The sequence below is a fragment of the Ovis canadensis genome, chromosome 13 (genome assembly GCF_042477335.2).
Source record: "Ovis canadensis isolate MfBH-ARS-UI-01 breed Bighorn chromosome 13, ARS-UI_OviCan_v2, whole genome shotgun sequence".
Taxonomy (NCBI): Eukaryota; Metazoa; Chordata; class Mammalia; order Artiodactyla; family Bovidae; genus Ovis; species Ovis canadensis.
In genome coordinates this window covers 54,633,574-54,658,800 of record NC_091257.1, presented here as the reverse complement: position 1 = coordinate 54,658,800, position 25,227 = coordinate 54,633,574, and the positions used below count along the sequence as shown (strand labels likewise).

The 25,227-nt window shown below is 42.8% G+C and overlaps 1 protein-coding gene across 1 annotated transcript in view; it reads right to left on the bottom strand.

Annotated features, from left to right (window-relative positions):
• CFAP61 (cilia and flagella associated protein 61) overlaps positions 1-25,227 on the bottom strand; it is a 249,520-nt gene that overhangs the window by 133,739 nt on the left and 90,554 nt on the right. Inside the window, exons 14-17 of the mRNA XM_069547844.1 lie at positions 18,226-18,352; positions 12,118-12,195; positions 8,957-9,163; positions 6,113-6,247 (exon numbers count right to left, since the gene is read on the bottom strand). Of these exons, the coding sequence (XP_069403945.1) occupies positions 6,113-6,247; positions 8,957-9,163; positions 12,118-12,195; positions 18,226-18,352 (547 nt within the window). The remainder of the gene's footprint in view (positions 1-6,112; positions 6,248-8,956; positions 9,164-12,117; positions 12,196-18,225; positions 18,353-25,227) is intronic.

Sequence of the window (25,227 nt, the reverse complement as noted above, 5' to 3'; positions counted from 1 at the left end):
AGAATATATAATGGTCTGAGTTTCTGGTGTCTAACTGCCTGGGCATGAAGCCCTGTCAATGAATTAGCCTTTGGACAAGTCACTAGCTCTCCGTTCTGCAGGCCTGTTTTTCTTTAAATACCTGGAGAATGACAGTAGCAGTAACTATTCACAAGCGCTGCTCATATGAGGATTCAATGAAACAATTCATGGGAAGTCTCAGAGGAAGTCTCAGAAACAGCATGCTAGTAATGCCAGCAGAAGCTGTAGTTTATCTCTCTGTAACCTTTCTAACAGAGAGGAATTTGATAACAAGGAGAATAAACCACTGATTCATGTCATTTTGATAGATACATATATACCATGCACAATACTAAAGTAGATAGTGTTTAGAGAATTGGAAAGAAATGACCAAAGTACTTGTATTCTTTGTTCAGGAGGGGAAAAAAAGAGCCCATGAAGGCATTTATGTAAATTATTCTAAGAATGTCAGAGAAAAGGGTTTGCCATAAATAAAAGGAAATGCATTTCCCACAAGTTGGGTAACTGTAGGAAATGGCTGGGAAGTGGCTTGAAAAAGCAAACTGGATTCACAGCAATAATTTAAAGTGGGTTAATTTCATTTCAGGAGAATATCACAAGGGTCCCATTAATGATCAGTGCATGTATGATGCTGAGAAATATGGGTTTGCATTTTTAGAAACAAGGATATACTAAAGGGTCAATTTAAACACACACACACACACACACACACACACAAGTACAACCAAGAGAAGCCTAATGCAGGCAGTGAAAGTTTCCAAGTTTAAGGAAGGGTTGGGGAAACAATTAAGCTGGGAAAATCTAGCAGGTGCTGGGAGAATAATGCAATTTCCTAGGGCAGCAGATGCGCAAAGGAAACAGTATCCAGCAGCAGTCCATCAGATGGTAATTACAGCTGAACTGGGGAAGAGCAGCCAGATGAAAGGGGCGATTCAAAGGGTAACCGAATGCCAGAGCGGACATCTTCCTGAGAGCTCACACACCAGGAAAGGCGGGCCAGCACTTAGCTCTGAGAAGGGGGGTTAAACAAACCGTCATTCTTACTTTGTAGAAGGACAAAGGGAAAATGGGGGCCTCAAAGAATTCATTAGTCCAGATTTAAACAGACTGTTACGAATAAACAACCACACACACACACACACACACACACGCAAACAAGCATTGATTCGTCTAAACGTCTGATTCCTAAGATGGTTCTGTTATATGAAAGATGATGGATTGATCTGGTCCAAAAAGTTTTGGGGAAGAAAAAAAAAAAGGAGAGATGGATTGACACTCTCATTCATTTAGAATACTCTAAATCAACACAGAGAACCAAAGTGATTGAAGTGAATGACTGGGAGCATCTCCTGGTACCGAAGCAAAGGGAGGAGCTTTTTAAGTTCAAAGCAGATTGTCTGGTGTTTATTATCACAAGTAAGAGTCATTTAAAACCCCAGTCTTTGAAAGGAAAGCATGCCTCGGACACATCTGCCCCTCCCTAGGGATTCCACAGAACAGGTCCAACCCCAGCAGGGCTGTTCTTCTCTTGCTCGCTGGGGCTGCGGCACCCTCCCCCATCCCTGGTTTAACCAACCCCAAGAAGATCCCCTGGAGGAGGGCATGGCAACCCACACCAGTATTTTTGCCTGGAGAATCCCCATGGACAGAGGAGCCTGGCAGGCTACAGTTCATGGGGTCGAAAAGAGTCGGACACAACTCACTGAACACAAGCAGGAAGCAGTCCCACGAAGTGCCCCAATACTGACGCTGGACTGTAAGCTCCCTGAGGGAAGGGACCCTGTCATGGTCATCTCTGAATCCCTAAGGGGGAGGCCGGAAGGAAAGCAAGTCAGCTTGCACAGAGAACTACCCCAGAATAAGTCAAATTGCTCCATAGTTTGTAATTAATAGAGTCATCCATTCAACCAAATTTTGAGTATTTCCCTGATCACGGTTCTCATGCAAGTGGGCCACACTGATTCATTTCATTAAAAATTCCCATCAGAACAATTCTCAGAAAGCAAATGCACAGGCCGAGACAGCCAATTCAAGATGAGAAGCTAGTCTTCTCAGTCTGCGCCATGTGGATTATGGTCAGGAAAAAGCCTTCTCTTATCCGTGAATCTACTGGTTGACTGGCAACATGATGAATCTTCCAGGCCCAGCCCTGTGATGTGTGATGAAAATCATTCACGTGTCTTCCAGGTCCCTTCCTGTGACCTGACATGGGTGGGCTGTCAATTGATACGAACTACAGGGCAGGTCTGGTGGCAGAGACACGATTCATCTAGACCAGGCAGCAGCAACTTGGCCTCGGGGTGGGAGGGGGCATGTTTCTCTGCCATGCGATGATGAATTTCAATCACTGCTGGCTTGTGCCAGCTTCAAATTGGCAACCCACCGAGATGAAACGCTTTCTATCCCATTACTCATGCCTGGGGTGATCTGTTCCCTTGAAGACTGGCTTCCCAGGTGAAAGCTAGGGAACGGATGGTCAGTCTGAGATGGCTTAAATGGGATAAAATGTATGAGAGGCCAGTGCCCAGAGAGAGAAACCTCTGTGAGGGAGCTGAGTCCCCAGTGAAGCTCCAGGCGCACAGGGGAGTGTAAAACTTGAAGGGAAAGAAAGGGATTCATTTAGTAAAACAATCTGCCAACTTCAGCAGCTGCAATACTATTTGCTCTGCTAAGAAATCAGTGTGCTTAGGACCCTGTAAGACATTCCTTCTAGGGGCTTCCTTCTGGCAGTTCAACGGTAAAGAATCTGCCTGCCAATGCAGGAGACGCGGATTTGATCTCTGGTCCCAGAATATCCCACATGCCACGAAGCAACTAGACCCACAAGCCACAACTACTGAGCCTGTGCTTTAGAGCCTATGCTCTGCAGCAAGAGAAGTCACCACAAAGAGAAGCCCACGTGCAGCAACAAAGACCCAGCACAGCCAAAAGCAAACAAGTAAAATCATCTCAAAAAAGAAATCCCTCCTGAAAAACTTCCATCTGGCTCACCTTGTCTCAGATAAGCAGCCTAAAACATTAAACCCACCTACAATCTTTTTTAAATTTAAAGTAATTTAACATAATAGCATTTTAATGTTTGAGCATCCAAGCTCATTCCATGTGGATGATGCTCTCAATAATCCTTTGGTCATACTTCAAGATTTCTACATTTTGACTAAATCTAGGTGCATTGGAGAGGGAAATGGCAGCCCATGCCAGTGTTCTTGCCTGGAGAATCCCAGGGATGGGGGAGCCTGGTAGGCTGCCGTCTATGGGGTTGCACAGAGTCGGACACGACTGAAGCGACTTAGCAGCAGCAGCAGGTCTCACTAAAGCCTTCTTGAGAATGAGTACAGCAGCAAGCAGCAGTCAAATATTTCTTTAAAAAAGTCAGAATTCACTGTATACCTATGGCTGATGCATCTTGATGTTTGGCAGAAACCACAACAATACTGTAAAGCCATTATCTTTCAATTAAAGATAAATAATTTCTTTTAAAAAAGGAAAAAAATCAGAATTCATCAATACAGTAAACCACACAGCACAAAGCAGCAGATACCAAGCACCAACCACACCATGGCTGACTTTCTGGAGTAGGGATTCAACAATCCATCCTGTGCTATGTCTTGAAATAAGCCAAGGCTCTAGGGCAAGGTGGAGGGTGTGTGCGCAGCACACACAGAGATAACCACAGAAAAGCTTATTAAATGTGAGCAAGGATTTCAACTCGTAGAAATCTGGAAAGTTATGATAGGGTTGTTGTTAATGAAACAGAATGTTTTCTTTGGCTTTTTTCCCCACCCAGAGTTCAGCTCACCTCAAAGTCATCCAGTTCTGGAGATTCCCAGGGGTGGGAGACACTGGAGGTTCAGGAATGCTGCCCTCGATAACAGGTCAGCAGCCCTGAACTGTTTCCCATCCCGCCAGCCACACACTCGTGCCCCGCAGTGACCAGCTGAAGGCACTGGGGCCATGGGCTGCCACTGACATCCGGGGGCTTCTCCTGGCCCGGCCGTGTGGTCTACCCAAACTCGAATGCATCTCAGCAGTGGGTGCATATGGGCAGCACCTCTCACACAGAAGCATCTCTGTACCTTGCACCTGTGGATCCTTCTCCTGGGATCACATGACGTCAGACAAGCCGTGTTTCAGTGATGGGTGGAGATGGAGCCACCCTCCCTGACCCCAACACACTCTCTTGGATCTCATTACAAAAGTCCTTTTCCCCAGTCTCCCCACCCCTATAGGCCACGTGGTGGCCGAGCCAGTGGTCCTGCAGATGGGCTTGAGCCCTTTCCTCTCTAGAGAGCGATGCTGGGGCCCTGCTACCTAAAGACACACCTATGGTCCTGGGTGAAGTGCTATGTACCTGCTGCAAAATGATAAAGGAGGAAGGGGGATTGGGTGGGGATGCGGTAGATGCAAAACTGGCCAAGAGCTGAAACTTGTTGCAGCTGAGGGGAGAGGATCTGGGACTTCCAGTGAAGCTCATAGAGTGGGCTGAGACAGGGGCCCCTCCGCCTTCAGAAGCTTTTAGAGCAAGGTTGCCTGTGTGCTCAGTCAGGTCTGACTCTTTCTGACCCCACAGACTGTAGCCCGCCAGGCTCCTCTACCCATGGAATTTCCCAGTTAAGAATACTGGAGTGAATGGCCATTTCCTCCTCCAGGGGATCTTCCCTACCCAGGGAGTGAACCCATGTCTCCAGCATCGGCAGGTGGATTCTTTACCACTGTGCCACCTGGAAAGCCCTTTAGAGCAAGAGGACAGAGTAATTCAGGGTCTGTGAAACGTAGTAACAAAGCAATAAGACTTGAATCTGGCCTCTGTTTTTAACCTTGTTCTTTCAGGAAATCATGCTTCATAAAACTACCAGTCTATGAGGGATTGTACACTAAAAAAAAGAAGACAAGGTCTCTTGATTTAGTCAGGAGAATCTCTTCTCTGTCACAGGATTCGCTCTGCTTTTTGTGGGTGCTTCCTGTTTTCCGTGATGAAGACTGGGAGAGGGCAAAAGGATTGCTATTTGTTTTTAGTCTCTACTCAGAGACAAATTTAGAACTTATCAGAAAATAAATAAAAAGTTTTGTTTAATTTTACAATTTAGAGATAAATGTAGGACTTACAGCAACCTGGGTCACAGTTGGCAGTTGCCTCTAAGATGGTCTTGGTGGAGTGCACCCCTCACCCCCAGCAAGTAAAGCAGGAGCTGGGACAGTGTGCTGATGCACTTTGGGCAGCAGCAGGCTTCTCTCCAGTTGGTTTGAGCAGCACATGCAGCTCTGATGAGCAGCTCCTTGGCTAAAGGTGTGGAGAATTTCAGCTTTGCACTTTCTCTCCCACGGAGGATAAACGTCAGCCCACTGAGGGATGTCTTTCTCATTTACGCGGAAGTGAGCTGGAGCAACCCAGGGACGGCGGAGCCAGGTGGGCTGCCGCCTATGGGGTCGCACAGAGCCGGACACGACTGAAGCGACTTAGCAGCAGCAGCAGCAGTGCACAAACAGAACAGACTCACATGTGAGTCAGCCTAAGTCACAGCCAAGTTCATGAACATGGCTGGCCCTGTGTGTGTGGCTGTTTACGCATACACTTCCATTGAAAGCGAAATCTAGGCTCTGTGTGGTTCACTTCTCTTGTTCTGCTAGTAAGGGCGGCCCAGGGCTGTCATTTTAACGACCCCCCCCCCGCCCCCACCCCACACACCGCCGCCCCTCAGGGCATCGCTGACTCCCCTCGAAAGAGTGAACAAAACCCAGCTCAGACTCAGCCCAGACGTCCTAATGCAGCCAGATACCGGTTCTCAAATCGTGCAACGAAAGCATGAGTGAAGGGGCATTTGCTTTGCAGCAAGGCGGCTAAGCCCACAACGATGCTGGGAGGCTGACGCCAGCCCCAGTTGTCCTGAGATGCAGGGGGCGCGTCACAAGGACCCCTCGGCGCCCTGCCCCGGGCTCTCCGCGGAGGCACCACCCGAGGGTAGGGGCCGCGGGGAGCCGGGGCTCCGGGATGAAGGAGCCGCGCCTGCCCCGTTCTGCGCGCAGCGCCGCCCCATCTGCCACGCCCCGCCGCGCTGGCACCGCGCCCCGCCTGCTGCCGCCGGCTACCCACCGCGTCCTTGGAGACCTCCTTTGATGGAGCGTTGATGCCAAGCTTTTCCAGGGGATAGACAATCTGTCGTCGGGGCCGCACGGGAACCAAGTAGTGGAGGGCAGACGTCAGCGAGTGGGCCTTGGGGCTCTGGACCTGGAAGACAGAAACCTCTATTTTAGCGGGGAGGGCGTGGGAGCCTGAGCGCACAGATGCCAGACTCGACAACCGGAGGGCGAGGGCGGGTGGGGAGAAGAGGGGGAGACCGGCAAATAAACAAACATACTCTTCGAGCAGAGGAATGGATTGTAGATAATGCCTGACACTAATGAAGATAATTATGGGAGTAATTGCATTACTATCTCTGTGGGAATGACAGATAAACAAGTGGTTTGGTTTATGGGATTTTTCAGCACAAGTATTTTCCCCAGGAGGATATTCTTCTCCACAGTGATCATGAATCAGCTTGATTTGACCCCATTAATAAGCTGTGTTATCTGCATCCCGGTAACCTTTGTGTCTTTGGCACAAGCTGCTTTAAGAAGGCATGCAGATATGTCATCTGAGGGGCAACAGGGCAGGGATGCGAACACCCTCATGTTTGTGAAAGTCTCTGCTACTTCAACTGGACCTTTCTGGATCAAATGAGTGTTTTAAAATTGAAGGATGAAACTGGAGAGGTGAGGGCGAGGTAGGGGCTGGATTAGATTATTTTGATTTATATTTGTCCTAAATTATGAGCTAGATTTATGCTTACTGAAATGGGCTACAGTAAATCATGCTTTAGGTGGATGCTTTAGATATTAATGTTACCCAGCTTAAGAGCTTCTAGAAGGGATTTTTTCAATCCTTCACCATTGAACTTCACCGCCTGATATTACACAATGAAAAGAAGAACCTTGGGGTCTCTAGCCAAAGCTCTGTTTTTAAGCCTGGCCAAGCTTTCCGTGCATGTTCTGGCAGGAGGCTGTGGAGAAAACTGTCTTCGCTGCATCAGTCAAGAGTTCACTTACATTGCTGTCAACTGGGAATTTATAGCAGAATTTGGAGAGCCTCATTTGCACTATTTGGAATTGCTTCTTGCACTTGTTTAAATGGATGTGTATAAATCAACCAGAGGTGTAGACAGAGAGGAAATCTGTTTCCAAGTGTGTTTCTATGTTATATACACAATAGTGCATAACATGATGCTAATTCTACACCATGAGGGGAATATGTGAACCTCCATTGAGTTCAGTTCAAGGTACTGTTTTTTTTTAGGATGGACACAAAAAGACTCTACCAACCTGGCACATGCAGGTTAAAAACTGAGAATTTAATGTCACATCCTGAAGGTCACCAAGCTGGCACTTGGCCAAATGGGAAGTGTAAAGCAATTGCGCAGGGCCATGCTTCTCAGACAGAGCTGTTACACTTCCCATTTCGTGATTTCAAATCTGGAGCATTCATGTTACTGTTGTGCTGTGTTTTCATCAGGAAAAAAAAAAATCATCTTTCGAGCGTATTCTCCATTCGCCTTCTTTCTCCCCCATTTCTTCTGTTCTTCCAAAAGGCATTTGTCAAATAAGATACGTTGGTAAATTACTGTTATGTGCATGTACCCATATACCTTAGATTGTTTTCAGTTGAAAAATTCAGAGCATTTAAAAAAATCCACTTAGATGTCTGACGCAGGATACAGCATGCTTGGGGCTGGTGCATGGGGATGACCCAGAGAGATGTTATGGGGAGGGAGGTGGGAGGGGGGTTCATGTTTGGGAACACATGTAAGAATTAAAGATTTTAAAATTTAAAAAATAAAAAACTAAAAAAAAAAAATCCACTTAGCTCACTGTGGTAACTAAGAAGAAAAGTGACAGTGTCAGACTCCAGGCAGAGCCACAGACAGATTATAGGACAATTTCAACCTAGTCTGGGGGTTTGCCTCGCAACAACCCTCAAGTCTGCCTCGACATTCTCAGTGGCAGAGGGACCATCTCGCAGGAAAGAATGGCTTGGGAGTCCAGCTCTGAGAAGCCCTTGCCTGCGAGCAAGCAGGACAGTGAGTGTGTGTGTGAGCACAGGTGGGACTCTTCTAGGCATTGGAGGTCGAGCTCTGAACAGGAAAAAAGCTCCAGCTTCACGGCACAAGACAGAATGTGAGCTAGTGAGAAGTGCAATGAAGGAGACTGAAGCAGGATGAACAGAAGCAAGAGCTTCTGTGTGTACACATAACAAGTGCTATGCAGACATAGAGGTGTTTCACCACATAAAGCCTGCATCAATATCACTTATCTCCACTTTTTATCCATCACTTTTATGGGATGTTATAGTGCTAATTTGGAATGTTATGATAGCACATCAGTATTCAGGATTGAACTGATTTATCCTATGAGTTCACTACTGGAATGTTCTTTGCCTGAAGAACATCATGGGACATTTCGGCATTCACTACTGCATGTGAGAGATAATTTGATTCTCACGTCCCTTAGGACACTTTTCCATAGCTTGCAGTCTCTGTTTGGTTGATATGGAAAAGCAAACAAATTGTTTCACTAATTGTGTGGGTTGTGATGGTTTCAGAAATTCAAAGCCTTCTGGGTTTTCCCTAGAGTGTGTGAAAAGGACCAAACTCAGTATGTCCATTTGAAATTCAGAGTCAAAATCCATATATAGTCAAATATATATATATATATGTACCATGTGTGTATATATGTATCATATATGTATATATGTATACATGTGTGTATATGATGCATATATCATATATATATACATATATAGTCAAAATCCATGGAATGAGGAAGAAACAAAATATTGGCATGCAACACAAATGACACTGTGGACGCTGATCTGCAGGAGAAGTGGCTGAGGACACGCTTTTACCTTGCCTTCCTTGACTTGTGGGTAAACAGGGTAGTAGAGACAAGATTTGTATCCTAAACGGAGGATCTCCTTGAGAAAAAACTTGGTGTAGTGCCGGAAAATGGGATTCAGGACAAAGTGATACAGGTGTCCATGCTCTTCGCGCTGGTGGTGATTGAAGTAGATGAAATCTTCAATGTTGTAGTGAGATCGGATATACTCTATATCCTAAAAAAAAAAAAAAAAAGAGGTGAGAAAGGACACCTAAGAGGGTTTTAAACAAATGGCATGCATCTTCCAAGAAACATCATTTTAAAATAATTTTAAGGGCATGCCTTTCCCTTCTCTTCCTAAGGAGCCAGGGTACAGACTGAACTACGCCTGGTGGGGACTAGGAAGAGATCTACCCCAGCGTCTGCTCTAAGTGGCATTCATCCTCGGGGAGAAAAGTTGAATACACATGCCCAAAGATATACACACAAGGATGTTTACCACAGTGAGGTTTCGAGTTGTGAAAACAGGGACTCAGTCCTGCGGTGGATGCTGCCCGGACGCCCTTTATCAGTGACTAACAGTTTACAACGGCCACCTCGGCAGAGAACTGCTCTGATTGTCATGCTTAGGTCGGTCTTCAAGCAGTTTGCCTGGAGGGACCTGGAGCCTGAGCTAATGATTCTCTCCTGCATTATCGTGTTCTAGCATGTGGCCAGAGGAGTGGCTATTTAGCTGTTCCCCTCTGGATGGACATCTAACTTGTTTCTAGGGCTTTGCTATGAGGAAACACACCGCCCTGTGCACCAGATCCAGGTCTTCTCTGAGCAAAATGCCCAATGAAAGAAAAAAGACTTTAGGTACAATAATGAGAGATGAGTTATTTTCTCCTATTACTTACTAATCTCATTTCTATTGTTAATTTTTGAAAAGCTAAAAGCTTAAGTTTCCCGAAAGTCACTTGCTTTGATGGCTTACTTCTGGAGGGTGGCTCAGAGCTTCGGAATTTGTTCCTCACAGCTGTGCTAACAACCCAGAGAGCTTTGCGTCCCAGCTTGTAGGCAGCCTCCCAGTGGCCAGAGCAATGTCATGGAGAAGTGGATAAACACTGTCAAGAAGACCATGCCAGCCATTGGCACTGATCATTTAATCTCTCATTCATGACATGGACAGACTTTTGAGGAAAACTGAGAAAAGCAAAAGATCAGATAGAGAAACATACCACTCACTCCAGAGGAAACAGAGGTATCCAGCAAACAGAAGATGATTTTTTAAAAAAAAACTCTACCAAATGTCCTCAGAGATACCAAAAAGGATCTCACATGATTTGGGAGAATGGCATTGAAACATGTATAATATCATACGTGAAATGAATTGCCAGTCCAGGTTCGATGCATGATACAGGATGCTTGGGGCTTTTGCATTGGGATGACCCAGAGGGATGGTATGGGGCAGGAGGTGGGAGGGGGGTTCAGGATGGGGAACACATGTACACCCGTGGCAGATTCATGTTGATGTATGGCAAAACCAATACAATATTGTAAAGTAATTAGCCTCCAATTAAAATAAATAAATTTATATTAAAAAAACATAACAAACAAGCTGCTACAAAAAATAAAGGAACAATAAGAGAACAAGGAAAGGACTTGGAGGTTAAATACATGAACTCTGAAATTAAAGTTCCAGTAGAAGGTCTGAATAGACATGGATGAACAGTGCATTAGGAATCTGGAAGACAAAAATTAAGGAAATCTCCTAGAATGAAGAGTAAGAAGTACAAGAGACTAAAAAGTACAGGAAAAAAGATATGAGACGGCAAAGGGTCAATTCCATGTAAAAAGGAATTTAAGACAAGGAGAACACAGAAAATGAAAGAGAAGAAATAATTAATGAAATCATGGAAGAAAGAGGTTCACAAGCTCAAAAGAAGCATAAGATACTTTGTGAGAATTTCAGGAATAAAAAGGAAAAGGGAATTCTCAAGAGAGAAAGCAAACAAACATACATTTATTTACATCAGACTGTATTTTATCTGTGACATTGGCTACTGGAAGATGATGACAGTAAAAACAACATTCTGATGAGGAATCATCTGCATAGGAATTCTATACACAGCTGAATTCAGGTGTAAGGACAGATGAAAACTTGTATGTGTGTGGACTCAGAGACCCGACCCTCTTCCACCCTCTCTCCAAAACTTCTTAAAGATATATTGAATCAAAAGAATCTAAGAACAAGGATAGTTTGAATACATTGAAGAAATAAAGTCACACGAGCATATCAATAAATGCCAAAACACATTTAATAAAATTCAATACGCATGCACAATGAAAGCTTTTAGTGAACTAGAAATAGGAGAGAAGTTCCTTGATATCTTCCAGAAGCTATGTTCCCAGCTGCAAAGTCTCAATATTACATTTATCAGTTCTGCCTAAATCATTGTGTAAAATCTACATAGGCACAAATAAATTCATAGTAAGTGTTACAAGGTTTATCAGGAAAAGAAAACACTCAAGTAAAACCAAGAAATTCTAGGCAAAGAAAACAAGAGAAGACTTCCATACCAGATACCAAAACACATGATAATGCAATAGCTATCAACAAATAAATCTATGGAATGGAATAGAGAGTAAAAATAGACACAGACACATGGAAATTTAATAATGCAAAGGCAGCATTTTAAATCAGCAGGGAAAGAATGGACTGCTCAGTAATAAATACTTTGGAATAATTGGCTGTGCATTGGGACAAAATAAAATTAGATGTCCACTTAACAACAAACACACACGATGCATGTTATTAAGTGCAAGAAAGGATGTTGGAAGGGATAAATGCATAACTCTCAATAGAGTAATTCTTTGGGGAGAGAGCTGAGACGTTTTTTGGTGTTGGGAGGTTATTTGAATTTTTAGAATATGAATGTTTTCATGTATTCTTTGTAACATTTTAAACATTTTGAACTGAAAAAAAAGTGTCTGCCAAGTAGGATGCAAGCAGATCTATAGCCTTCAGGAAAAGGAGACATTCGTATTAAATAAGAGTTTAAATTAATTAAACTTAGAAAGTTTAATTAATTGTGCGTTGATTCAGGAGAGGAAAAGGCGCAGTCAGGGAAGTCATATCCACTTGTGCGTTGATTCAGGAGAGGAAAAGGCACAGTCAAGGGAAGTCATATCCACTTCCCAGCTTACCATTTCATTTCTGATCACTGCAATGCCAACTACCTGTTCTGCAACTTCAGCTACAAATACCTGAAGTGGTGTTCCATCCTGGAAAGAGAGGAAGATACCTTAGGTCCTTTCAAAATATTGCTATTAATGTTTCTGTAAGCTGTCCTTAAAGGGTTTCAACCGTGATCATAGAACGATGATGAAGCCACCATGCTATCACCTTCTGGGCCAGGTAATAAGTTCAATGCCCTCTGTGATTGCATTTAACCCTCACTCCAACCCTATGAGGTAAATATTACCATTATGTCTCTACTTCATCTATGAGAAAACAAGGCTTGAGAGTCCACCTTGACAAGATTCCCAACTACTGCAGAATGGATCTATTGATTCCAACCACGTGCTTTTGACTGGGAATCTGTATTCCTGCCAGGATAATCTCATGGACAGAGGAGCTTGGCAGGCTACAGTCCCTGGGGTTGCAGAAAGTCAGACATGACTTAGCGACTGAACAACAACTGTTTTCTTTAGCACATCAGTGGTTCTCACTGTCAGCCCAGGAGCCCTGCGTCCTGAGGATGCCAAAGAGCTTTGGTTTGTGTAATTCTGCTACTACTTTCTGTATTAGAAATTAAAATTGAGAAAATTTTGGATTCTTCTATGAATTTTTGTTGAATTTATTTGTTAAAGCAAATTTTTTAATTTGACAAAAATATTTAGAGAAATATTTAGATGACACCACCTTTATGGCAGAAAGCGAAGAAGAACTAAAGAGCCTCTTGATGAAAGTGAAAGAGGAGAGTGAAAAATCTGGCTTGAAACTCAACTAAGATCATGGCATCTGGTCCCATCACTTCATGGCAAAGAGATGGGGAAACAGTGGAAACAGTGAGAGACTTTTTTTTTTAGGCTCCAAAATCACTGCAGATGTTGACTGCAGCCATGAAATTAAAAGACGCTTGCTCCTTGGAAGAAAAGCTATGACTGACCTAGCTGCTGCTGCTGCTAACTCACTTCAGTCGTGTCCGACTCTGTGTGACCCCATAGACGGCAGCCCACCACGCTCCCCCGTCCCTGGGATTCTCCAGGCAAGAACACTGGAGTGGGTTGCCATTTCCTTCTCCAATGCATGAAAGTGAAAAGTGAAAGTGAAATTGCTCAGTCGTGTCCAACTCTTAGCGACCCCAAGGACTGCAGCCTGTAGGGATTTTCCAGGCAAGAGTACTGGAGTGGGGTGCCATTGACTGACCTAGACATCATATTAAAAAGCAGAGACATTACTTTGCTGACAAAGGGCCATCTAGTCAAAGCTATGGTTTTTCCAGTAGTCATGTATGGATGTGAGAGTTGGACTACAAAGAAAGCTGAGAGCCAAAGAATTGATGCATTTGAACTGTGGTGTTGGAGAAGACTCTTGAGAGTCCCTAGGATTGCAAGGAGATCCAACCAGTCCATCCTAAAGGAAATCAGTCCTGAATATTCATTGGGAGGATTGACGCTGAAGCTGAAACTCCAATACTTTGTCTACCTGATGCGAAGAACTGACTAATTGGAAAAGACCCTGATGCTGGGAAAGATGAAGGCAGGAGGAGAAGGGGATGACAGAGGATAAGATGGTTGGATGGCATCACCAACTTGATGGACGTGAGTTTGAGTAAGCTCTGGGCGTTGGTGATGGACAGGGAAGCCTGGTGTGCTGCAGTCCATGGGGTTGCAAAGAGTCGGACATGACTGAGTGAGTGAACTGAACTAACGGATTTAGAGAAAAGAGTAGCATTGTTTCAGATTTTTGCAGATCTTGAATGTGTGGCTTAATGGAAGACAGCTGGATTTTCACATCTGCTTCTATATTCAATCTGTGGTAATATATTAGTTTGGTTGAAATGAATGCAAAAAAAATCTGTCTTCATAAGGACAATAGTTGTAAAAAGGAGATGTATTTAAACAATTTTTTTCAGATAATTATGGATATTCTTCTTTGATGTTCTGCCAAAAAGTAACGTGTTGTATGTATTGTATTAAAGATTTGTTGCAATGTGGATCTGAAATCTATCAGTGAATGACCAACTACATTGAAATTTACTGATCTCTTCTTCACTTTGAATCTTTTACCTCTGCACGATTTTGTAATATCATGGCCTGTCTATCTGGAAAATATTGGTTCACCAAGCTTATGCAGATTTTCCAAATGTTGATCTATTTTTAATCACAAAATATCAAAACACCACATTTGGTAATATCACCACCAGCTTCATCAGAAAACCTGTTTTTAAGTTTTGGGGGAGCTGTCAAGCTTATGATGGCAGATACTGATTTTCTAAAAGCCTAAGTTTTTTTTAAAAAGCTTGGTCTTCATCATAGAGGATACATGCTGTCAGTTGTCTTCATGGAGTGACCCTCTCACCTCGTTCAGTTTGAAGAAAAAATCTGCCGGCTCCCCAGGACTAAATAACCATATTTTGTCTGCCAGCTGCCCTGTGACAGCAGTGCTGCAATTCAAACAACCGCAGAAACGTTTTTCTTCAAACCACCACCCTGGTTCAGTCCGCAGCCCAAGACTGCTATGGCCATATCTCATTTTGCTACACAGAATACGGCAAATACATACACTCAAGCACTGAGGCTTAATAAGTTAATAATGTTTACGGCTTCAAGGGAAACTGGCTCACCTCTTTTTTTGGGGAGTTTTAATTAAAATGTCTATGAAGATAGCTGCAGATTCACCAGCAGTTGTAAAAAAACAATACGGAGAGACTCCTTGTACATTTTGCCCAGTATCCTATAACGGTCACCTTCTGCAGAATACTAGTGTGATATGACAAGCAGGGAAACACACTGATGTGAGTGTGTGTGTGTGTGTGTGTGTGTGTATTCAGATCTGGGCAGTTTTAGCCCCTGTGTGGGCTCATGTGCCTACCATTGCAGTCAAGATACTAGACAGTCCAACACAAGGATCTCTTGGCTTACCACACCTCTCTGCCCTCTGCCCCATTCCCATCCTTAACCCAGCTCTAAAGTGTTACCATTTACAAAATGTCATACAAGCAAACTCACACAGTATATAACCTCTAGGGATTGGCCTATTTTTCCATTTAGCATAATTCTCTGAATATTTTCTAGTGGTAAAGAATCTGCCTGCCAATGTAGGAGATGCAAGAGACGTGGGTTGGATCCCTGGATCAGGAGGATCCCCTGGAATAGGAAATGGCACCCTACTCCAATATTCTTGCCTGGAAAACTACATGGGCAGAGGAGCCTGGTGGGTGACAGTCCATGAGGCCGCAAAGAGTTGCACATGACTGAGCAACCGATCACACACACACACACATACACACACAAACATACACACAGGACAGTCACCCAAGTTGATGCATGAATCAACAGTGCATCCCTCAATAGTACAGAGGTCCTTAAAAAATTAAAAATAGAACAACCATATCATTTAGCAATTCCACTTCTGAGCATGTATCTGGAAAAGAGGAAAACCCTAATTTGAAGAGAGACATGCACCCCAGTGTCCACTGCAGCATTACTGACAATAGCCATGACATGGAAGCAACATAAATATCCATCAACAGAGGAATGGAGAAATAAGATGTGACACTTATACACAATGGAAGGTTACTCATCTGTAAAAAAGAATGAAATTTGCCATTTTCAGCAACATGGATGGACCCAGAGATGATCTCATTAAGTGAAGTAAATCAGACAGAAAAAAAAAATCTCATATAATATCACTTCTTTGTGGAATCTAACAAAAAATTATACAAATGAGCTTATTTACAAAACAGAAACCGACTCAGAGACATGGAAAACAATCACAGTTACCAAAGGAGAAAGGGGTGATGGGAGACATAAATTGGGAGTTTGAAATTAACTGACATGCTGACTGGCCGGCTCAGTCATTCAGTCGTGTCTGATTCTTTGCAATCCTAAGGACTGTAGCCCACCAGGCTCCACTGTCCATGGGATTTTTTTCAGGCAGGCATACTGCAGTGGGTTGCCATTTCCTCCTCCAGGGGATCTTTGTGACGTAGGGAATGAACCCACATCTCCTTCGGCTCCTGCACTGCAGGAGATTCTTTACCACTGAGCCACTGGGGAAGCCCAACTGATATACATTACTATATGTAAAACAGATAAACAACAAGGACTTACTATACAGATATACATGTATTTACCTGAATCACTCTGTGGTACACCTGAAACTAATACATTATAACTCAACTACACTTAAACAAAAAAACAGTACATCGTTTGCTACTGCTGAGCACTATTCAATGGCATGGAGGTAACACAGCTTACCCACCTGTTGAAGGACACCTGGTCTGACTCCAGCTGCTATGAACACTTGTATCCAAATCTTCCTTTTTCTGGGATAAATGCTCAGGAGTGCAATCACCAGGTCACATGACTGTTGTACTTATTTGTTTGTTTTTTTAAGGGATAGCTAAAATGTTCTCCAGAGTGGGGATAGCATTTCACATCCCCACCAGCAACAGAGGAGTGACCCAATTTCCCAGCATCCTTGCCAGCACCGAGGGGTGTCCCTGTTTTTAGTTTTAGCCTTTCTGCTGGTGCGCGGTGACCTCCCGTCACGGGCTTTCTGTTCCTGTCACTCCTGTGAGAGCAGAGCCGCAAACTCGGTGACCACTGGCAAGTTTGCTGCCCCACCCCCGATCCACACCGAGGTCCCGGAGGTTTTTCCCACCATTGCTTTTGTGTCATTAGTGCAAATATCAATTCTGCAGAAAAGGAAAATAATTTCTTACTCTTCTTAGGAGGATAGTTTTAAGCTCACAAACTCCCTGAATGTCTTGGGGACCCCTAGAGTTCCTTAGAATCCACTTTAAGAACTGGGCCGCTACATCATACTGTGTCAGCCAGCCACGAGGGAAGGCAAAAAAAAAAAAAAAATATATATATATATATATATATATATATATATATATAAATGAAGACCAAAAGAGAGCAAGACAAACCAAAACAGAAAAACATGTGCTGAAGGGAAGCTTTCTTTTAATTCAATGCCTTTATATTTATTAAAACTCTCACCATGTTTGTGTTTGTTGCCTCCCTCTTGATGAGTTTTAGATTGACTGAAATGTTTATTCAAAAAAGCCCATAACTGGGAACTCGCCAGATGACCTGAGAGGTGGAATGAATAAACTGGGGTATGTTCAAGCAATGAAGTACTGTGTACACCACACTGTGGATGAATCTCACAGTTGTGGCTGAGCAAAAGGTGCTTGGTGTCAGAAAACATACTGTCTGATCCCTTTAAATAAAGCTCAAAAGCCGGGTATTTATGATCTTAGAAGCGAAGGTAGTACTAACCTGGGGGTAGGGGGAAGTCACTAAACGAGAACTTGAAAGTGATTTCCGGTGGGCTGGGTTAGTCTGTTTCCTGCTTATTCCATGGCGTGTTTAAATTGTGAAATCCATCAAACTTTTTTTATTGATTATGCTTCAGTGAACATTTTTTAAAATAAAATTCATCAAAACAGTAATGAAGCATTTTCCTAACCACATGCATTCTTCCATATCTGGAGGAAGGTAACTGACGTGGTCCTTAAGAAGGCAGCGACGACGTAAGGACCACTGCTAGCTTGCCCTTTGTTATGCCAGATGTATGATATACTTACTGTACTAGGAAGAGAGCCCCAAATTTGTCACACAGGATCTTCCCAGCCAATCTGATCCTTGAGGATGCAGCCAGCTCAACAAAAGGGTATGGACCAACCCATCATCCAGAGGGTGAAATGGGTGCTGCTGGGGTGCTGCCAAGGATCCTCTAACCTGACTCAGATGCACCTATTTCAAGCACTGGGGTCTCATTTTCTTACACATTGCCTAGATCAAGTTCAAATTTTCTATGCCAGAGATAAGGATTTAGGGCATATCTGATCAGCCCCCATGGGGCCACTAGTCAGAAAAATAGCCCCAAACTTCTTCAAACCTCAGTTTCCTTGTTCTTTTTTTCTCCCTCCCCTCTCTCAACCCACCTCTGTTGCTCCCCACCACCCAATTCTCCAACAAGGCCCAAGAAAACTTCAGGATGGAACCTACACAGCTCATAATGGTACCAAAGCATGGAGAAAGGAAGCCAGTCTGGAAGTAGCAGGTACTTACAGGGTCCCTGCGAGCCTCGTTGTACTGCTTCAAATCCTCCAATATGCTTTTACATGGCATGAGGGTGCTGATGAGCTTTTCAACACCAGGAGTGTCCGAGAGGGTAGCTAACCTTATTTCAATGGTCCTGGGTAAGAAGAGACACATTTTCTTTTTCAGCTTAAAGTACTAAAATACATATTCTCCCTGTCCCCCAAATGGAGACAAGATTGTAACAGGTCACACTTATGTAAAATAATATCCAGTAAAATATTTTTATATAACATTGGGATTTAAATTAAAAGTAACTCTTCATTCTAGAAAACATGGAAAACATTCATTTAAAAATTGCAAAGAATAAGGTTAAAAGAAAAAGAAAACAGCAACACTGACTGTAACCATTAACCAAACAATACAAAGTCAAGTTTTAAATTTATTTCATTTAAAATGTTCAGCACTATGCCTTATGTCACATTTGCTTCATACATAAAGCCAAACTCTTCATCAAATTTATAAAGTATGTTAAGAAGTTAAGAACTTACACTGAACCCAGGCCGGCTTCATGAGTCTTAAATTTCTTAATAATTTTATCTTTGATTTCGTGATTTTATGTGAAGTCTAGTAGGACAATGGAGCAGCACGTCTGGGGCTTGATGCCTTGGCTCACACATGGTACCCACCTCGCCCAGTTCCCACAATGGTTTCTCCCCAATCTGTGCCCTGCCTTTGGCACCTTCCCCATCTCTGCCCTGTGATGGCTTCCATCCTCTGCCAGGGTGACAACTGGGTGCATCAATGGGGGAGCCCCACTTTGAGCAATCCTGCCCCACCCTCGCTGGGGTCCTGGACATGGGCCTGGGGAGGATCAGCATCAAACTGTGCCCCTGGAGTCTCTAATCAGAGCAAGGTGGTGGCTGTCTGCACCCAGGGCAGGCAGTGCCACAGTGTGTTAGGCTGGCAACTCCGTGTAGAGCGCCAGCCCACCCCATACCTAGGTATGCAGGGCATCTGAGTGCCTGTTTGCCATGGATGGAGCTGTGGACCCATGCAAAGGGGAGGTGATGTCTCCACCTTAGCCTGGAGGCTGGGCCCTGCATACGATATAGGGTTCATACACGGCACACTCTCCAGTCATTAGGGGGTTATTAGTGTTATTATCAAATAGGACAAGGCTACTTCTCCTATTATTAATAAAGTAAAATACTCTAACCTACTTTACTTTCAACTGTAGTGAATATTTGTGCTTATGTTTTAATGTCCTCTTCCATTTGTGTGCAAAGAAGCACATTTAGAAAGAACAATCTACATCTATAGTTAACTGATATAAAAATGATCAATTACTTTGTCTCTAAGTCATTTCCAACTCTTTGTGACTCCAGGGACCATAGCCCGCCAGCCTTTTCCGTCCATGGAGTTTTCCAGACAAGAACACTAGAATAGGTTGCCATTGGACCCAGGGATCAAACCCACATCCCCTGAATCTCCTGTACGGGCAGGCAGATTCTTTACCACTGAGCAACCAGGGAAGCCCCAATCAATTGCTATCACCTGAGTAATAGAATAATAATAAAATTGGAAAAAGAGTACGTCAAGGCTGTATATTGTCATCCTGCTTATTTAACTTATACGCAGAGCACATCATGAGAAATGCTGGGCTGGATGAAGCACAAGCTGGAATCAAGATTGCTGGGAGAAACATCAATAACCTCAGATATGCAGATGACACCCTTATGGCAGAAAGTGAAGAAGAACTAAAGAGCCTCTTAATGAAAGTGAAAGAGGAGAGTGAAAAAGTTGGCTTAAAACTCAACATTCAGAAAACTAATATCATGGCATCCCATTACTTCATGGCAAATAGATGGGAAAACAGTGGAAACACTGACAAATTTTATTTTCTTGGGCTCCAAAATCACTGTAGATGGTGACGGCAGCCATAAAATTAAAAGACACTTGCTCCTTGGAAGAAAAGTTATGACCAAGTTAGACAGCATATTAAAAAGCAGAGCCATTACTTTGCCACCAAAGTCTGTCTAGCCAAAGCTATGGTTTTTCCAGTAGTCATGTATGGATGTGAGAGTTGGACTATAAAGAAAGTTGAGTGCCAAAGAACTAATGCTTTTGAACTGTGGTGTTGGAGAAGACTCTTGAGGGTCCCTAGGATTGCAAGGAAATCCACCCACTCCACCCTAAAGGAAATCAGTCCTGAATATTCATTGGAAGGACTGATGCTGAAGCTGAAACTCCAATACTTTGGCCACCTGATGTGAAGAACTGACTAATTGGAAAAGATCCTGATGCTGGGAAAGATTGAAGATGGGGGGAGAAGAGGACGACGGAAGATGAGATGGTTGGATGGCATCACCGATTCGATGAACATGAGTTTGAGTAAGCTCCAGGAGTTGGTGATGGACAGAGAAGCCTGGTGTGCTGCAGTCCATGAGGCTGCAAAGAGTCAGACATGACTGAGCGACTGAAATGAACTGAACTGAACTGAATAATAGAAACAGCATGAGCAATTTCTAAGTGAAAAATAAGAACATGGTTCTGACATGGCCACCTTGTGCCAAAATCTAGTTCAGATGTTCCTACTTGTATCTCTCCACAAGTTTGGAATGAGGAGTTTCAGATCATCGTTCTTTCATTATCAGCTCTGTGCTGGGTCTCTTCCTCTGTCCCACAACCAGGCAGAGAGCCAGGAAGGAGACCATGCCCCCAGCCCACCACCTGTTCTGCTGGTTACCTTGCACAACCTTCCCAGAAGGGAACACATGCTCACGCCAAGACGGTTTAGGCGTTTTCTCAAGGGCTCACACGTGGTTCTAGAGCTGCTTTGAATCAGAGAGTTTAGCCATGGTTGTCCACCCATTCATGGGGCTTCCTCCAGCCATAGCAGAGGCAAGTTTTCCCAAGGGGGTCCTACATGGGGCCCCCTGGTTTCCTAATCTTTCCCTGTGGCCCTTCACCTCCCCAGGTCACTCCGCTCTCACACATCCCTCCTCTGCTGAACTTGGAAATGTTCAGGAAGTGTCACCTCTTCACGAGGAAATTATGTCATCCTTGCCCACTGGTCCCTTTTTGGATCTGGAAAGTTTTGTTTCACAAGAGATTTTGTTCTCCTGGTTTTGGCAGATTCTGGCCTCAAAGATCAGATTTTATGGCATTTAATCAGACTGCATACATAACAAAATAAAAAATCATACATAAAAGTAGAAGGAAAAAGATTTAACAGTTAATTTTTCAACTTCAAGTTGAATGAAAGAATGGTTATAGACACCTAGCAGTCAATGTGTATGTCGTCACTCAGTCTTGCAGAATATAGGGTGGTTTTTCGATGCCAGTGAATTAAAACTAAATGATGGAAAGAAGAAAAAGTAATTTGAATCTTTCTGCACTTCAAAGGAGTGATCTATGTAATAGAAACATAAAATAATTCGACAGCTGTCAGCATTTCAGTTTAAACCAAAACAAAATGATAACTACAAAAGAAAGTTTCTCTTGGCTTCTATTCAAGGGAGCTGGTTAAAAGCACAGAAAGACTGATAGCCCTAAACCACTCTCAGTGACAACATGGGCCTGAAACAGGTAGAATGGTGACATGCTAGAAAAAGATGACTACCAGGCATGAGTGAGTCACCCATGGAAAAGCATATAAAGCAAAAACACTGAGGGAAGGAACCGTTTAAAAGCCAACTTGAAGGGCATTTTTATTTGCTGAGCAAAGTTGACAATAAGTAGTATGATTCAACTTAGAGGTCAATGTTTATTCATAGAAAATCATTTCTGGCACCCATATATATATATATATATATATATATATATATATATATATATATATATATATATATCAGTTGGATGAGTAAGTTTGAAACCTAGTCTCCCAAATTAAAAAAAAAGATGGCAAATTTCAGAAAAACATGCTTTGGAAGGGCAGGAAGATGGAATGACCAGTTGGTTCATCCAAACTTGTCCTCTGGTCATGAATAAAGAAGAAAAGCCCATGCAATGGTGCTCATATAGTAAAAAATCCGCCTGCAATGCAGGAGACCTGGGTTCAATCCCTGGGTCTGGAAGATCCCCTGGAGAAGGGAATGGCTACCCACTCCAGTATTCTGGCCTGGAGAATTCCATGGACAGAGGAGCCTGGTGCAAAGAGTCAGACATGACTGAGCAACTTTCACACACACAATGGTGAAGAACAGGCAGGTTATATAAGCAGGCATCCCTGAGATCACTCGGTGAAGGAGAGTGTTAAAAAGCGTTCAGTTAATGCACATTCCAAATGAAAGCTAACATAAATGCTGGGAAATGTCCTCCCAAAGACCAGTAGCCACAAATGAAACGAGATTCCCCCTCGTGGAATCTGTTGACAGAGAGGTGACACCGCTATTTGTCCCTGTGCTCAGCAGCATGGCCAGAGGGCAGGTGACAGACATAAATATAATTTCCCAAGGGAAGAGGAAGGCGATCCGGTGGGAGCCGAGGACAGGAGGTCATGAAATTTTTTTGTTTGTTTGTTTTAATTTATTTTTTTTTATTTTAAAATCTTTAATTCTTACATGCGTTCCCAAACATGAGCCCCCCTCCCACCTCCCTCCCCATAACATCTCTGTGGGTCATCCCCATGCACCAGCCCCAAGCATCCTGTATCATGCATCAAACCTGGACTGGCGATTCAATTCTTACATGATAGTATACATGTTAGAATGCCATTCTCCCAAATCATCCCACCCTCGCCCTCTCCCTCTGAGTCCAAAAGTCCATTATACACATCTGTGTCTTTTTTCCTGTCTTGCATACAGGGTCGTCATTGCCATCTTCCTAAATTCCATATATATGTGTTAGTATACTGTATTGGTGTTTTTCTTTCTGGCTTACTTCACTCTGTATAATCGGCTCCAGTGTCATCCATCTCATCAGAACTGATTCAAATGAATTCTTTTTAATGGCTGAGTAATACTCCATTGTGTATATGTACCACAGCTTTCTTATCCATTCATCTGCTGATGGACATCTAGGTTGTTTCCATGTCCTGGCTATTATAAACAGTGCTGCAATGAACATTGGGGTACATGTGTCTCTTTCTATTCTGGTTTCCTTGGTGTGTATGCCCAGCAGTGGGATTGCTGGGTCATACTGTAGTTCTATTTGCAATTTTTAAAGGAATCTCCACATTGTTCTCCATAGTGGCTGTACTAGTTTGCATTCCCACCAACAGTGTAGGAGGGTTCCCTTTTCTCCACACCCTCTCCAGCATTTATTGCTTGCAGATTTTTGGATCGCAGCCATTCTGACTGGTGTGAAGTGGTACCTCATTGTGGTTTTGATTTGCATTTCTCTAATAATGAGTGATGTTGAGCATCTTTTCATGTGTTTGTTAGCCATCCGTATGTCTTCTTTGGAGAAATGTCTATTTAGTTCTTTGGCCCATTTTTTGATTGGGTCGTTTATTTTTCTGGAATTGAGCTGCATAAGTTGCTTGTATATTTTTGAGATGAGTTGTTTGTCAGTTGCTTCACTTGCTATTATTTTCTCCCATTCAGAAGGCTGTCTTTTCACCTTGCTTATATTTTCCTTTGTTGTGCAGAAGCTTTTAATTTTAATTAGATCCCATTTGTTTATTTTTGCTTTTATTTCCAGAATTCTGGGAGGTGGATCATAGAGGATCCTGCTGTGATTTATGTCGGAGAGTGTTTTGCCTATGTTCTCCTCTAGGAGTTTTATAGTTTCTGGTCTTACATTTAGATCTTTAATCCATTTTGAGTTTATTTTTGTGTGGGGTGTTAGAAAGTGATCTAGTTTCATTCTTTTACAAGTGGTTGACCAGTTTTCCCAGCACCACTTGTTAAAGAGATTGTCTTTACTCTATTGTATATTCTTGCCTCCTTTGTCAAAGATAAGGTGTCCATAGGTGTGTGGATTTATCTCTGGGCTTTCTATTTTGTTCCATTGATCTATATGTCTGTCTTTGTGCCAGTACCATACTGTTTTGATGACTGTGGCTTTGTAGTAGAGCCTGAAGTCAGGCAAGTTGATTCCTCCAGTTCCATTCTTCTTTCTCAAGATTGCTTTGGCAATTCGAGGTTTTTTGTATTTCCATACAAATCTTGAAATTATTTGTTCTAGTTCTGTGAAAAATATGGCTGGTAGCTTGATAGGGATTGCATTGAATTTGTAAATTGCTTTGGGTAGTATACTCATTTTCACTATATTGATTCTTCCGATCCATGAACATGGTATATTTCTCCATCTATTAGTGTCCTTTTTGATTTCTTTCATCAGTGTTTTATAGTTTTCTATATATAGGTCTTTAGTTTCTTTAGGTAGATATATTCCTAAGTATTTTATTCTTTTTGTTGCAATGGTGAATGGAATTGTTTCCTTAATTTCTTTTTCTACTTTCTCATTATTAGTGTATAGGAATGCAAGGGATTTCTGTGTGTTGATTTTATATCCTGCAACTTTACTATATTCATTGATGAGCTCTAGTAATTTTCTGGTGGAGTCTTTAGGGTTTTCCATGTAGAGGATCATGTCATCTGCAAACAGTGAGAGTTTTACTTCTTCTTTTCCAATTTGGATTCCTTTTATTTCTTTTTCTGCTCTGATTGCTGTGGCCAAAACTTCCAGAACTATGTTGAATAGTAGCGGTGAAAGTGGACATCCTTGTCTTGTTCCTGACTTTAGGGGAAATGCTTTCAATTTTTCACCATTGAGGATAATGTTGGCTGTGGGTTTATCATATATAGCTTTTATTATGTTGAGGTATGTTCCTTCTATTCCTGCTTTCTGGAGAGTTTTTATCATAAATGGATGTTGAATTTTGTCAAAGGCCTTCTCTGCATCTACTGAGATAATCATATGGTTTTTATTTTTCAATTTGTTAATGTGGTGAATTACATTGATTTGCGGATATTGAAGAATCCTTGCATCCCTGGGATAAAGCCCACTTGGTCATGGTGTATGATCTTTTTAATGTGTTGTTGGATCCTGATTGCTAGAATTTTGTTGAGGATTTTTGCATCT